The following is a 17,025-nucleotide window of genomic DNA, read 5'->3' on the forward strand; positions in this document are numbered from 1 at the left end:
CCCTCAACCCGCCCCCCATGGGCGCGGATGCTGCAAAAGACACGTACTCACAAACCCCCGTAGGCTATCTCCCTTAGCCTGAACGCTGGCTAATTGTGAGCCGGTTCGGATGTGTCAGGAAATGGGTCGCCACAACGTCTTATTTAGATTGTACAAGATCACCATAATCTTCAAATTTAGATTTACATTTCAAAAACTAACAAACATAAAATACATTTTAATTAAATACTGACCATGTAGCGGTGTGCTACACGCAGCGCTAAAATTACGACACGGAGTCGGTAACTGCAGTCGAAGGAAAAAACTTTATTCGAAATCTTCAGCCTCACTTTTAAGCCTCCCTCAACCTGCCCCCCCCCCCATGGCGCAGAGGCTCCAAAGCTCTGTGCTCGCAAACCCCCGTAGGCTATCTAATTGTGAGCTGGTTCGGATGTGCCAGGAAAAGGGTCGCCACAACCAATTATTTCCCAAAGCAACAGGGAGCCGCAGCACAGACGTAAAAGAGCCACATGTGGCTCCGGAGCCGCGGGTTGCCGACCCCCGTTCTAGCCTTTGCTCAGGACCATGTTCATTGGCACACCCTCCACTTTGTTTCCACCTCAGGTTTGGATTTTTTTCAAAATTTGCAACAGAAATTCACATTGGGGAGCCTAAAAACAGAATGGTTGTTAATACCCTGCTGCAGTGCCAGTGTTTGGGCATACCAGAACTTGCAAGCATTATTTTTCCTTTTTCAGCTTCATCAATGCAACACTGAGGGTCCCAAAATATGCAATGCAGTGTGGGCTTCAAACTTTAAATTCCTAAGACAAACAGCTGGGAACAGAAAACTATTTTCTTAGTTGTGAAATTTCTGTCAAGAAACAAATTAAAATTGACATAAATTAACAGTAGATACCACCAGCTGGCGATGATTTAATCTAATAGCAGATTTGAATTCCTAGGAACATTCTAGCCCAGGGAATCAACACATCATTGTTAACAATGTCCAGTTGTTTTCCACACATTCAAAAGACCAATTGTGACATTTGTGAAAGAACATTAGGAATGCAACATCTTGTTGATCTTTTCTACTCAAATAAAGGCCCGAGGGATTGCATGGGAAGCTTCATCACTTAAAAGTTCTTTACAATTAGTACGAGACACTGTTAATACCAGGGTTGAGCTTGCAAGAAATAAAACTGCTATTTATGCATCTGACAGGCATTGACAACTGGCTGTCTCCTGTCAGTAAAATAAAATGGTGCATCAACACTTTAATCCTTTGTATACTCCTCATATGATCAACTTAATTTCACCTGCTACATACGGGTACAGTAGGTTTGACCGCAGTAACCAATAATGATGAATAATGCATGAAAATCTAGTCTAGGGCATATCAATCCCATTTTTTGCCACAAATACTACCTCACAAATATTAGCCTTTCTTTTCTATTGCTTCAAAATAGAGCACTTCCAAGAGCAGTAGAATATGTGCCCTGGATTCAGAGAGTTGAGGATTTGAGACCATTTAGAGAGTTAAGCATATAATTTAGGTCCACTCTTTAGCGCAGTGCATCATTCAGACATATGTGGCCTCAGTTTAACAATATTATACTGAAGAGTGGAATGGAATGGTCACAGATTGACTCTGCCATGCAAACCTCCAGAGCAAATACCTTATCTCAGAGAATTCATTGGAGGGATTGAAGTATTTCTTGTGATGGAAATATTCAACAGACCACGTCATCTCATGTTGTTTCACCCATCTGGTTGGAGATTGGTAATGGCACCAGTGGCATAGAAAATGTCTTTCTAATCTTTCTAACAAATGTGGGGTCTGTGAACCAATGAAAGGGAGAAAGAACTCATGTCTGCATAATGAAAATAAATCAATCCTGCTGTTATATGCAAAAGTGCATTAGAAAGTGAAGAAGCATGTGAATGAATTCAGGAGACAAGAGAGCAACACCAAGAGGACAAGAGAGTGGTATATCACAAAAGTTCAAGGTAAATTTATTATCGAGGTACATACATGTCACCATATACAACCTTGAGATTCATTTTCTTGTGGGCATACTCAGTAAATCTACAGAATAGTAACTGTAACAAGATCAATGAAAGATCAACCAGAGTGCAGAAGACAACAAACTGTACAAATACAAAAAGAAATAATAATGATAATAGTGCTGAGAACATGAGATGAAGAGTCTTTCAAAGCGAGTTCATCGGTTGTAGGAACAGTTCAGTGACAGGGCAAGTTGAGTGAAGTTATATTCTTTGATTCAAGTCCCTGATGATTGAGGGGTAATAACTGTTCCTGACCCTGGTGGTGCGAGTCCTGAGGCTCCTGTACCTTCTTCCTGATGGCAGCAGTAAGAAGAGAGCAGGTCCTGGGTGGTGGGGGTCCCTGATGATGGATGCTGCTTATTTGCGACAACACGTTGTGAGATGTGATCAATGGTGAGAAGGGCTTTACCCGTGATGGACTGGGCCTACCCGCTACTTTTTGTAGGATTTTCTGTTCAAGGGCATTGGTGTTTCTATACCAGGCTGTGATGCAGCCAGTCAATATACTCACCATAACACATCTATAGAATTTTGTCAAAGTTTTAGATATCATTCCGAATGTTTGCAAACTTCTAAGGAAGTAGTGGAGGCGCTGCCGTGCTTTCTTCGTAACTGCACTACTAATGTGCTGAGCCCAGGATAGGTCCTCGGAAATGATAACACTGAGGTGTTTAAAATGTACAGTATGATCGCGTATACAGAAGAGAGGAGGATGGGGAGGTTGAGACAGAAACAGAACATTAGAGATAGTAAGGAATGGCAACACACACAAAATGCTGGAGGAACTCAGCAGGTCAGGCAGCATCTATGGAGGGAAGAGGCCAGGCCGAGATCCTTCATCAAGGACCCTTCATTGGCCTGAAATATTGATGGTTTATTCCTTTCTATAGATGCTGCCTGGCCTGCTGAGCTCCTCCAGTGTTTTTGCATGTGTTGCTTTGGATTTCCAGTATCTACTATATAGAATGTCTTGTGTTTATAAGGAAGCGTGTAAAGGCACAAAGAAAGAAAATAGCAGTATCAAGTATAAAGCTAAGCATTTTTAATAATATAAATGAAAGCAATATTAATTGGGTAATTTTTACCCTTGAGGTTGTTTTTGGTCAAATCATAGCTTCAAGCATCTGTTATTCTATGAGGTCAGAGGGAAGAGGCATACTAAAAATTTTGCTGAATGATTTGGAATGCAAGGAGATGAGAAAATTTAGTAGCTTGGATCTTTGCCAGTATTTAATGTGCTGCAGCTCCTAAACAGTAACTATTTTCAGTTTGCTAATTATTGAGTGAGAAATTGTCATAACATGTGTCCAATCTTCAAGGAAGTTGAATGACATCCAGAAAAAAAATGCCATAAAACATTGGCTGAACACAGGCACAAGTAGCCCATATATAGTATCTTTAAACCCAAGCCAAGCACAATTATGATATACACTGTGACATGTTCAACATGTATTAAGAATGATCATAACAGCAAAGGAACAGGAGCAGTTCCTTAAGATTATTCCCCAACTCAATGAAATAATCATACATCTACATCCTAACTCAAGCCATCTGCCCTGGCTCCTTATCCCTGAATATACTTGCTTTGCCAAAATCTAACTCAGATTTAAAATTATTAACTGACCTAGTATCTACTGCTTTCTGTGGGAGAGAAGATCACACATTTGCTAACCTGTGACTGAGCAAATGTTTCCTAGTTTCATGCCTGAATGGTCAGGCTCTGACTTTAACATCCTTGACCTGGACTCTTCAAATGATGGAATGCATCTTTCCATCCACCCTATACTGTAAATTCCATTCAAAATCTGTAACTCAAATCTCTCCTTAGCCTTCTTCATTCCAGGGAATGCAAGTCTAGATTATGTGATCTCTGGTAAGATTCTTGCAAATCTGTATTTATTTCCTTCCAAGGTCAATATATTATTTCTAGAGTTCAGACTCAGAACCATATACAGTACTTCAGCATGTTTAAACCAAGCTCTAGTATAGCTGCACCACAGCTCCCTCCCTTTATGTTCTAGTACCCTCAACGTAAGATGAGCATATACTATTTTGTGTTTTTTTTCACATGACCACTATGTTTTCATCAGTTGTGTATATGGCCAGCTAAGTTTCTTTGGAAGTCTATTAATCCTGACTTTTTACTATTTAAAAAAATCTCAGATCCATCTGTTTTTTTGGGGGGGGGGTGTAAAATGGATGATTTCATATATAACAGCACTGAAATCTACCTGCTAGAGTTTTGCCAAATCACTAAATTTCTCAATGTCTATTTGTAAATCCAAGCTTTCACCCATGTCACAGATTTCCATTTCACAGCAGCACTGAAGTGTTAACCTTGCAACTTATTCTGTTAGCTTTTTTGTGCAGAATAGGATACAGGAAGGGAAAATGAGTAAAGGGGAGAAGTAATTTTAAACAATTTAAACGTGTGCAAACTCTGATATACAGAGCATACTTTCTCTGGGTTGACTCTTACGTTGGCCCAAAATTGGAACCCACGTTAAAATGAATTGGGTCTGCTCCAGGAAGGAAGTAACTCCTCCCCATCAGCCTCACCACTGGCCTAACAACAATAAGGGGAAATGTAAATTGCCATAACAACTGCATACAGGAAATTTGATATTTCTTTTCCTAAAAGAAGCAGATTTACACAAACATGATAAAATATTTTCAACCACAATGACCTTGTCTCTCCTTTCCATTTAATTAAATAATAGAAAGGGTTATTAATGCATGTAGCTGAACTTTGATACTGTTTCTTCCCTTGTAACAGCATCAGTACAGAACATCATGTTTTTTTATTTTCCTGTTAAGCTGTTTTTTTTCTATTATTTTGCTTATAATGGCAGGTAGAATTTCCATTTGAAAAAAAACAAAATGCTGAAAATGCTCTGCTGATTGAGTAGCATCTGCAGAAAGAAATAGAATCAAATTTCAAATTCCATGACCTTTCATCGTTTTCTGTTCTGATGAGGGGACAGCAAACTAAAATGTTAATTCTGTTTCTCACACTTCTGATGTTGTCAGAAAAAGAGAAATAAGAGCAGGAATTGCCCATTCAGCTCCTCAATACTGCCCGGTCAGTCAATATAATCATGGCTGATCTACCCAAGGCCTCAACTCAGCTTCTGTGCTCTTAATTTCCTAACCTTTCAAAAAATTATCTATCTTTTCTTAAAATACCTCCAATAATTTAGCCTCTATGATGGCAGAGAGTTCTAGAGTGTCCCCACACTATGCAAGAAGAAATTCCTAAGCACCCAAGTTCTAAATGACCACCACCTTGTGGAAGCACCTCATCAGGTTAAACGTTGTTTCAATATGATCTTCCCTCATTCTTCTAAATTACAAATAAATCAGACTTAATTTCTTTAGCTGCTTGTGGCTGGATCATTCTCTCACCCCAGGAATTAGCCCATTCAATCTCATTTAGATTGCTTTCAATGCTAGTATATCATTTTTTTTTAAATAAGGGGACCAAAACTCCAGATATGGCTTTACCAATATCCTATTTAATTGTAACAATACATCCCTATTTTTAAAATCCAACTTTCTTGCAATAAAAGACAATTTTCCATTTGTCTTCAAAACCACTTGTGGTACTTGTCTGCTATTTTTTTTGCCATTTGTAGTTCGATCTCTCAGTTACTTTATCTGCAAATCTTTCTCTATTAAGATAATAAACTGCCTTTGGATTTCCCTTACCAAAGTGCATGAACCCCCATTATTCCACATTAAAGTCCATTTACCTTTAAAACCCATCTTAATCCACTCACTCAACATTTCTACTTTTATTTTAGACTTCCAGGAGCTATAGTATTTGGTTTGTGGATGCCATAGCAGGCATGTAGCCTGCTCCTAATCATCCTTCCAGGTCACCCTGCTACCAGCTTGTAATACACAACAGTAATCCGAGTGACTTTCATATTATATCATAACCACAGTACGTGCGCTTGCAACACTGTGTGTTGGACAGAATGGTCAGCAGCACTGGGGCTCCACAGGGGACTGTCCTGTCTCCCTTTCTCTTCACCATCTACACCTCGGACTTCAACTACAACACAGAGTCTTGCCATCTTCAGAAGTTTTCTGATGACTCTGCCATAGTTGGATGCATCAGCAAGGGAGATGAGGCTGAGTACAGGGCTACGATGGGAAACTTTGTCACATGGTGCGAGCAGAATCATCCGCAGCTTAATATGAAAAAGACTAAGGAGCTGGTGGTGGACCTGAGGAGGGCTAAGGCACCGGTGACCCCTGTTTCCATCCAAGGAGTCAGGGTGGACATGGTGGAGGATTACAAATACCTGGGGATACAAATGGACAATAAACTGGACTGGTCAAAGAACACTGAGGCCGTCTCCAAGAAGGGGCAGAGCCGTCTCTATTTCCTGAGGAGACTGAGGTCCTTTAACATCTGCCGGACGATGCTGAGGATGTTCTATGAGGCTGTGGTGGCCAGTGCTATCATGTTTGCTGTTGTGTGCTGGGGCAGCAGGCTGAAGGTAGCAGACACCAACAGAATCAACAAACTCATTCATAAGGCCAGTGATGTTGTGGGGGTGGAACTGGACTCTCTGACGGTGGTGTCTGAAAAGAGGATGCTGTCCAAGTTGCATGCCTTCTTGGACACTGACTCCCATCCACTCCATAATGTACTGGTTAGGCACAGGAGTACACTCAGCCAGAGACTCATTCCACCGAAATGCATCACTGAGCGTCATAGGAAGTCATTCCTACCTGTGGCCATCAAAGCCAATAGGCTGGTCCTGGACTTATTTCCACTTGGCATAATTAACTTATTATTATTTAATTATTTATGGTTTTATATTGCTATATTTCTTCACTATTCTTGGTTGGTGCAGCTGTAACAAAACCCAATTTCCCTCGGGATCAATAAAGTATGTCTGTCTGTCTATTTCCACGTAGAATACCAATCCCTATGCACGCTGTCAATCTGAAATGTCAACAATTCCTCCTCACCCACTCCTCCCCCCCCAATCAGATGATGCTCAACCCACTGAGTTCCTTTAGCAGTTTGTTTTTTGGCACCAAGTCTGGCTTTGCAGTTCCAAGTTCAGAAGTTTTACCACTGGCTTCGTAGCCAAGGTTGAGAACATCACGACATTCAGCTCAGCTTACTCTGAACTGAGCAAGACACCAACTATGGACATGACTATTGTTGAGTAACTCATTAATAAGGTAATGCTGAATAAACCCTTCTCAGGCTTCCAGCCGGCTATAAGAATCAATTATAACCGACGTTTCAGCAACCAACTCTACCATCTTCATCATGTCTAGTGCAGTGGTATTTATACCCCTGTAGTCCATCCCTCCTGGTTGGTTAGTTCTCATCCAATCAGGTTTCTGCAGTTCCAAATTACAGCTTATGCAGGTCCCTCAGTTCCATAACCCTAACTAGTACCCTACCATTCATAATATAAAGTCTACTCTGCTTTGGTTTTCACACTTATCTGTATTGAAATCATCTGCCACTCCTTAGTCCACTTTCCCAACTGATCAAGATCTCCTTGTGATTTATGATAATCTTCTTCACCATCAACAACACCTCTCAATTTCTTTATATTTTATCTTGAAGACAATTCATTTTTCAGCAAGAACCAGGGATTAGCCAGAAGCCTAGAACTTTGCAGAATTGTTAAAAAATACATTTTTAAAAACTCAGTTGGCATACATAATGTTTAGGGATCTCAAATCCCAATATTTGGTGTGATTCATCAGCTACTGTACATTTTAACAGGTTTGTAACAATCCATCAAATTAATCCAAAGAACAAGTTTACAACACAGATTGAGGTCCTTCGTTGTTCTATTATCCAGTTCAGTGAAAGATTAACACACTAAATACTGGCTCAATTGAAACACCCAACAGAGAATTACACTAAATCCTTGTTTGGTAGGAAGTAGGGAAAACGTTTTGAAAATAAAAATTCTCTTAATGGCTTATAATATTGGAATGCATTCTTTCATGAGTATTGAGATTTTCAAGTTGAAACTAAATGGTAGCAAAGGAACTGTCCCCAGTCGAGACTCTGGAACTCTTTGCCACCAGAAAGTATCATGACACAATTAAAAAAATATATATATCTTTTGAAAACATATTACTTTAGACTTAACACAGCATCTTACCTGAAGAAACCTTTACAGCCTTCACATGTCATAGCATTGAAATGGAAACCAGTTGCTTTGTCCCCACAAACTCCACATATTCTTGGACAATTTCTGTCAAATTCATCATCTTCAAGCTGATATTCAGAAGTGCTCACTGCCATCTGTTCCATTTCTATAATTCTTGTAACTGTAAAAAAGAAAAACAGGCTTTTTTAGAGAAAAGATATTTTAATAGCTATAACAAAATGAGTATTATTAATAATAATGTAGTTACATGTACATGGTGTAGTATCTTTTACAATATAGTGCAAAGTGCTTGAATCTGTGTCCTGAACTCTGGTAGTAGCTGTGATGGTTCTAAAATGTATTCACAAGATGGTGCTAGTCGCAAGGCCAGCAATTATTACTCATTACTAACTGCCCTTGAGAAGATGGTAGTCACCTCCTCTATTAACATCTGTTGAAGGTGCTCCCAACATGCGGTTGAAGAGGGAGATTCAGGATTTAGCTCAAATACCACTGAAGGATCGGCAAAATATTTCCAAGCATGGATAGACTTTGAAGGGAACATGAAGTTAGTACTGTTTTCATGCCACTTCTGTCTTGTCCTTCTTGGTATGAGCAGTCATAGGATTTGGGAGGTCCTGCTGAAGGAGGCTTCATGAGATTTTGAAGCAGATCATGTAGATGGTACATAATATAGGCATGGTATGTTTGTGACAGAGGCAATGAATGTTTAAAGAAATGGATACAATCATATGTGTTGCTTTATCCTAGATAGCACGGAACATCTTGAGTACTGTTGGGTCTATATTTACCAGTGTCTAATCAGTGGTGCCCCCTCCCCCTTAGGATGCTGATGGTGAGGACTTGGTGATGTTAATGCTGATAGATATCAAAGAGAGGTTGTCTTTGATTAGGGTGGCTTTTGCTTGACACATTTATGTCCCAAATGATACTCATCAATTACCAACTCAAGTCTAATGCTGTCCCAGTCTTCTGCATGCAGGCGCACCCTGCTTCATTTTTTGAGCTTTTGTAAGTGGACTTGAATACTGTGTGGTCATTGGTGAATGTCCCCATTTCTGACCTTGTGATGACCCTGAAGGTGTTTGGGTACTGTCCTGAGGAACTCATGTTGCATCTTTAGAAACACTAGGGGAATTAAAGTTCTCAGAAATTGGATTTATCCAAGTTCAATTTATCTGTTTTTATACCTAACCTAATTCTTATAACACAGACCACTTGATGATGAACAAAACTGACATCTCCCCATCAGAAAGACTATATTCCTACACTCTGCGACACTGTCTAGTTCCCATTTTTGTTGCTGAAATATTTGTCCAAGCTTGTAAGAGTACTCTGGTGATGACTCTTATTAAAAATACTACAGATACTGAAACTCTGAAATAAAAACAGAAAAAGATGTTGAAAACACTCAGCAGGTCAGGTAGCATCGTCGGAAAGAGAGAACATGTTAATTTTACATGTCTGAGACCCTTTGTCACACCTAGAGGAAAGAGAAAATAAGTTAGCTTTAGGTAGCAGAGAAGCTGATGGAGGAATGTGTAGAACAGTGGGAATATCTGGTGATAACTTCCTCTATGGCAGCCAGCACAGCTCCATTGTTAGCAGAGTTTGACTTCTCTCCTTCCTTGAAGATGTTCACTGTTACAGCATATCTAAGGTCCATTGTACATCTTCCTCCTCCCAAATGTTGTTTTAACTGAAGAGCTTCACCAACTGAGTTTTAGGATTTCAGTGGGGGTACCATCCATTCCCATAACCTTGACACTTTTGAGTTAAGATAGGGCATTCTAGACCTCTTGACAGTCAGGAGTGACAGTGAGGTTGGATGGAAACAAGTGTTCTCACATCAAGGATAGAGTCATGGTTGGTATACAATATTCTTTATTGTCGCACAGATTGTTTCACATTAACCCTTAGGAGTTTGTTGGTTGTCATCCAATTCTTTATATTCTTACTAAAATTGAGCTTTAGCTGTTTCTTTTGGATTCATAAGTTGCCCATGCAATGATCTGTTACCTGTGATGGTGACTATTTACTACCGATTTGTTACTGTCAAAAATTCTCTATTGCAATACATATGAGGTATTGCACTTTAATAAATGCCACAGAGAGAATCTGCTTAATTCCATCTGTTGTAACTGACTACAGCAAGATCAAGGACACAGAATGGAAACTGATGTGGAAAATACATCATCCATAGTGATGTAGTAATGATCTAACCTGTACAGCATGAATAACCTAGGAGGGCAAAATCCCAATGACTTGCACAGATGCACAGAAGAAGCCTGAAGCAATCTATCTGCCTCACATTTATTTATGACTTTGTCAGTCAGCACCTGATCTCAGTTTACCATCTTTCCAACAGAATAAATAGCAGTGTTAAATCATATACCGCAAAAAAAACAGAAATTAGGTGCACAAGTAAGCCATTTGGCCCTTTATGACCTTTCCACTATTCACTACAAATGTGGTTGATTCTTAATCTCAATAGCATGTTCATGTTTTCTGCCCTTACCTCTTAATAGATTTTGTGTCCAGAAATCTTTCCATCTCTTTAAATATATTCAGTGACTTCACCTCCAATACCTCTGTGGTAGAGAATTCCAGTTTCACCACCTTAAGGATCAAGAACTATGTCCTCATCTCAATCCTGAATATCTTTCCTTGCATCCTGGACTGTGACCCCCTCATCTTAGATGTCCCAAACAGGAAACATACATCCTGCATCAGCCTGTTCAGCCCTGTCAGAATTTTGAAGTTTTTAAATAAGATTGCCTCTCATTCTTCTAAACTCCAGTGAATACAGGCCTAATGAACCCACTCATATACAGTACTCAAATCTTCTTGCAGCGAAGCCTAAGAAATCATTTACCTTTTAGCTGCTGGATCTGTGCGTTTGTGTTCAGTAACTGGGATATAAGGGACACCCAAGTTTTTTTTGTACATTGATAACTAATCTCTTGCCACTTCAATAATACCTGCTTTTCTGTGTTGTTTTTCTTTACTAAAGTGGATACCTCAACACATTTCAAACCATAGAAGCCTTTTTGCTTTTTAGCCAATTTAATTTTCTGCTTTTTTCTGAAGTGATAAATTTTGCAGAAGCACACTTCCATAGAAGCAGAGACATACAGCACGCAAAAAGGGACTCTGCCCCACAGTCTGCATTAACCCATTTACACTAATCCCTTCTCATTCTTTCCACATTTCTATCAACTGTACCACTCACCTATACATTACAAAAAATTCAGTGATCAATTAACCTACTGAATGAATGTTTTGGGGTGTGGGGGAAAACCAGAGCACCCAGGAGAAACAATGGCTTCATTAGTTGCACCGCACTATTTCCAGTATTCCTCTACTTTGATATTCTTTACGGCTGTGCTGAGATACATGACAATGGACACTGCGACTATTAAAGAATATCCTTATCATACTCGATCTTCTTCTCACCTAACTGTATACATACATATCATTCATTAGTTATTGACAAGAAGTATCCTAGCCCTATCATCACATATGCAGTAGATGGACCGTGTCCCATACCTACAACGATACCAGGCACACCAATAAACAGCATTAACATCCTTGCAAAATTCATTTTTGCTTCTCTGTGTCCCACTTTATACTAATGGATGATTAAACATCCAGAGGTAAAAACAATGCATATTAGAACAGAACAACAATTAGTATTTTTAACTTCATGATAACTTGCCAAAGCAGAAATATCGTCAGATGTACTGCTGTAAATAAATGTGCTTCTTTGTTGCACTCTAAATAATATTTTTTGAAAACTATTTTACCACTATCCAAATCACAGAATCAAAAGTTTTGACAAGCTTTATAACCAACAATAATATTCAATTTTAAAAACTGTACCTCATCACATAATTTAAGCAAAATTATATTTTTCAGGTATTTTAAAAATTGTGCACTGGAAGAGGAGCTGAGGGAAAAGTGCTGTAACTAGATGGAGAAACTCAACTCTGGACATTCATTAGTTATGCAAAGATTACCGAATAATGTTCTGATAAATGGTCTTCATTCTTCAAATAACATGCAAAAGAGGAATGTAGTCTAGGCACAGAACTCATGAAAGGCCAAAGAGAGTTCTCATACTCTCACTTCATTTAATGAGTAATTGAATGAAATAATTTCAGTTATGAGTTTGGAGAAGTTGAGGGAACACACACCAATTCTCATCGAGGGGTCAGCGGTGGAAAGGGTGAGCGACTTCAAGTTTCTGGGCATCAATATCTCAGAGGATCTACCCTGGGCTCAATGCATTGACACAATCACAAAGACATGCCAGTAGTTCTACTTCGTTAGGAGTTTGAGGAGATTTGGCATGTTACCAAAGACTTGTGCAAGTTTCTACACATTATGTGGTGGAGAGTATTCTGATGGGTTGCATCATTGAATCCTCCAACGTACAGCATTACAAGAGGCTGTAGAGGGTTGTAGACTCAGCTAGCTCATCACGGACACAATCTTCCCAGACATGGAGGACACCTTTGAAGCGGTGCCTCGAGAAGGGGGCATGTATCATTAAAGACCTTCACCATACACTCCTCCCGTTACTACTACTTGGGAGAAAGTAAAGTAGCCCAAAGACCCACACTCAACATATTATGAGCAGCTTCTTCCACTCTGCCATCAGATTCCTGAACGTTCCATGAACTAAATGGCACTACCTTCTTATTTGCCTTTTACAGTATTTATTTTTGTAACCTATAGCAATTATTATGCCAGAAAGCAACAACCTTCATGACATACGTCAATGATTCTGATTATGTGATATTTGATCTTGATCCTTGTGATGCCTACATATATTTGGCTAAATTTCTGATTTCATTCTCTTTTTGAGATGCTCAACATGTACTACAGAGCCTTAAGCATTTGTGACATAGGACAACGTATTTTTGTTCAATTTCATGAATGCTTAAGGCATTGCAGTGGTGCTTTATGCTCAAGGTCTTGTGGAAAAACAGCACCTGAGCAATTCCCAATAGTGATTGCATGAACAGCTCACTGCTACTGTGTCTTTATTGAGCTGAGCCCCGTGCTAATCCTCACACCTTACAGGAAATCTCCTAATGGCAGCCAGGGAAATGCTGCATTAAAAGGTTCCCATGGAAGTGAAGGGGAATTGGTGGGGTGGGGGTGGGGGGGAAATAGGAGATGCAGCATTCTCATATGTCTGAGCACCTCCCACACGATGGCCTGCCCTGATTGAGTTCTGTTGCTGCAAGGTGACCTAGGAGGCCAGTGAGCCTACATGCAGCTCTGATGTGAATTGCATAATAAGAACATAGAAATCTACAGCACATTACAGGCCCTTCGGCCCACAATGTTGTGCGACCATGTAACCTACTCTAGAAACTGCCTAGAATTTCCCTACCACATAGCCCTCTATTTTTCTGAGCTCCATGCACCGGCCTACGAGTCTCTTAAAAGTATTGTATCCACTTCCACCACCTCCGCCAGCAGTGCATTCCACACAACCACCACTCTCGTGTGAAAAACTTACCCCTGACATCCCCTCAGTACTTACTTTCAAACACCTTAAAACTATGCCCCCTCATGTCAGCCACTTCAGCCCTGGGAAAAAGCTTCTGGCTATCCACACGATTAATGCCTCTCATCATCTTATACACCTCCATCAGGTCACTTCTCATCCTGGTATTGCCTGCATATTGTTATTTTAAGTAATTAATGATGAATTACAATGATTAGTAGCTCTATGGCTCACACATACCAATCTAATCCTCTGCTAAATTGAGATCAGTGCTCTGACCCTCAAAGGATACTTTGCACAAATCCTAGCATTGCATGTTGCAGCACCGATCTTCGTGGTTGTAAGGGAGCCTCTGCCGAGGAGGGAGTCTGCCTCCCATTTTGCAGACACTGATCTCAGCATCCTGGTTGATGTGGTGGCATGCAGGAGCCATGAATCTTTGGCAGCTCCCACAGAGAGGGTGAAACACGTGGCAAGGAGTGGCCACAAAACCAATAGCAGTGCAAACATGGGAGGCTGCTTATTCCAATGAAGCACTGATCTCCCAGTAGCAGTATTAATCAGCAACTTTTTTTTCGATGTTTAATCAGAAATATAGAACAAAGGTCATGCACAGCATGATGTGAGCAAGTAACCTGCCCTACTCGCTTGACAATCAGTACTAGTAATGGCTGTTGACTTTGTCTAGCACTCCATGCCACCACTGTCTATGTGACTTTCCAATAATTCTCCCCGATGGTGCAGATCCCAGGAAATGCTCTCTAGAGCAAGAGCTTCCTCTGAGGGGAACCAAGGTGCCTGCTGTTAAAAGGGCAGGAAGAAGATAAATTCACTCAAAGAATGGTGTGAGGTACTTGCACTTTTAAAGTCCCTTGTTTCAGATTATATTAGTCCATTTGTCTGAAAACTCACATCATACCTGCTTCAGCTTCCCTCTGGACTGACCCCTCTGTTAGAACATAGAAAGTTGCAGTGGAATGCCTAGATCCTTGTGGGACACAAAATACTCTGCAGATGCTGTGGTCAAAGCAAGACAGACAACATGCTGGAGGAACTCAGCAGGTTGGGCAGCATCCATGAGAACAACGGACCGAGACCCTCTGTCAGGACTGAAGGAGGAGGCAGGGGCCTATAAAGAAGGAGCCAAGTGAAAAACCAATCAGAGGAAATATCAAGGGGTGGGGGAGGGGAAGCAGGGAGGGGATAGGCCGGAGAGGTGAAGAAGGAATGTAAGGGGAAAGCACTATGGATAGTAGAAGGCAGAATCATGAGAGAGGTGATAGGCAGCTAGAAGAGGAGACAGAGTGAAACTGGGATGGGGGAAGGGAGGGGGAGGGAATTACCGGAAGTTGGAGAATTCGATGTTCATGCCAAGGGACTGGAGACTACCCAGACGGTGGATGAGATGTTGCTCCTCCAACCTGAATTTGGCCTCATCATGGCAGTAAAGGAGGCCATGTATGGACATATCCGAATGGGAATGCGAAGCAGAGTTGAAGAGGGTGGCAACCAGGAGATCCCGTCTGTTGTGGGGGACCGAGCAGAGGTGCTCGACGAAGCGGTTTTTGTTGGATTTGTATCTATTGGAATAGAATGGCAGCATCCACAACAAATGTCGACTGTATTTTTTTTCCCCATAGATGCTGCCTGGTCCGCTGAGTTCCTCCAGCATTTTGTGTGTGTTGCTGGGATTTCCAGCATCTGCACATTTTCTCCTGTTTGTGATCTGCAACATGCCTTGTCTTTCACACGTGCGATATGCCAGATAGAGATCTATTGTATTAAACTGTGCTCTAACTTTCCGAAGCTTCCATCATGATCCTATTGGCAAACTTCAATGAACTGGTAAGATTGGAATGAACAAGGGAATTTTAAAAATAAAAGCCAACTTTAATGTTGTAAGAGGAGAATTAATAACCATGCGATTATATTAAATGTCACCCATGTGTTAACCCTTTCCAGCCTTGCTTGCTGGAACTACTACTTCAACATAGTGTTCACCATATAAGCAGTAGCAAAACTGGTGAAAGACTGCTCCATTTCAGAAGGTTGGACTAAGGGTTCTGTGATGGTGAGCAGCTCTGGCCCTGGTGTGACCCAAATTGCAACATTGCTTTTACAATCTCCATAACTGTACCAACATAGTTTATCGTCACCCTGATGGCAGCAGCTTGCTCAATGATGGCAACAAAATATGCTTCTGAGAGATATCCCTCTGCTGTTGAGGGACAGCAGTGTTGGGCAGTGACCACTGCTCTCATTGAAATGGTTGTAGAGTTCATGGAGGGATGAAGGTTCTGTGCCTCCATCAAAACATAATTTTGGTCATCTGAATGTCCATGTGGGTTTTTACTGAGGTATGAGTTATGCACCACTTCCTGAGTAATGATGACAGAGGTCAAAGATGGATTTCATGCTCATTGACATCATTTGCTTGCATCCACCATAGCTTCATCACGCAGACCCACCTATCATAGTCTTTGCCAAGTTTCAGTAGCAGTTTGTCCTTCCATACACTAACATCAGCCAGCTAGTCCCAATGATTTCTCCACATGAAAAATATGACTCCTTCAGCATCAGTATCACATTCAGTGCTTAGTGGAGTCAGGCACAATGACACAAGGTCATACAACCCTCCTCTAACTCCTCAAGTGTGCGATGTCAAGGAGTCAAGGTTAGAGGGGTAGGCCAATAGATAATGTCTGCTGTGACTGCAACAATAATGACATAAATAGCTTGATATACCTAAACAGGGCATTCATGGTTGTAGGGGAGATGGTATGCAAAAGGGCTGGCTAGAAACTTGCATGTCTTCTGACATCCTCATTATTAGCAGATGTGACAACCTGGGTAACTCCAGGACTAAAGCCCTGACGTCAATGTCCATGAATAGATCAGCAGGTGTGCAGAATATTAATTGTTTCTCTTGTGAAAGTGTGGTGAGCAAAAATGCCCTGAAAACATGCCTACACATTTTCATGAAGACTACAGTTACATTCCGTGTCACAGCTGCATCCAAATGAATAGACACAGGTTAACCACACACCACTGCTTTAGCACACCTGTTTAGTTGAGAAGCATTTCTAGGCCATTAAGTCTTTGATAAACAATGCTCTCTAACACCTAGGTAATCATTTGAGGGGTTCACCTGTGTACATAAGCAGAAGTATCTTAGGGTAAGAGAGTCACATTACATCATTAAATAAATAGATAAAAGACCCACCTTAAAATTGTTTAAATTAAGTTTAAAATTGAAGTCTTTTTAACTTGGAATTCTTAATTGTAACCATGGAC

At 40.6% G+C, this 17,025-nt stretch overlaps 1 protein-coding gene across 3 annotated transcripts in view; it reads right to left on the minus strand.

The window, feature by feature from the left end:
* Positions 1–17,025, minus strand: part of LOC132384700 (vitamin D3 receptor-like) — a 211,624-nt gene that overhangs the window by 112,643 nt on the left and 81,956 nt on the right. For all 3 annotated transcript variants that reach the window (XM_059956074.1, XM_059956072.1, XM_059956073.1), the window contains exon 3: positions 8,202–8,370. In XM_059956074.1, the coding sequence (XP_059812057.1) occupies positions 8,202–8,370 (169 nt within the window). The remainder of the gene's footprint in view (positions 1–8,201; positions 8,371–17,025) is intronic.

The sequence above is a fragment of the Hypanus sabinus genome, chromosome X1 (assembly GCF_030144855.1).
Source record: "Hypanus sabinus isolate sHypSab1 chromosome X1, sHypSab1.hap1, whole genome shotgun sequence".
Lineage (NCBI taxonomy): Eukaryota > Metazoa > Chordata > Chondrichthyes > Myliobatiformes > Dasyatidae > Hypanus > Hypanus sabinus.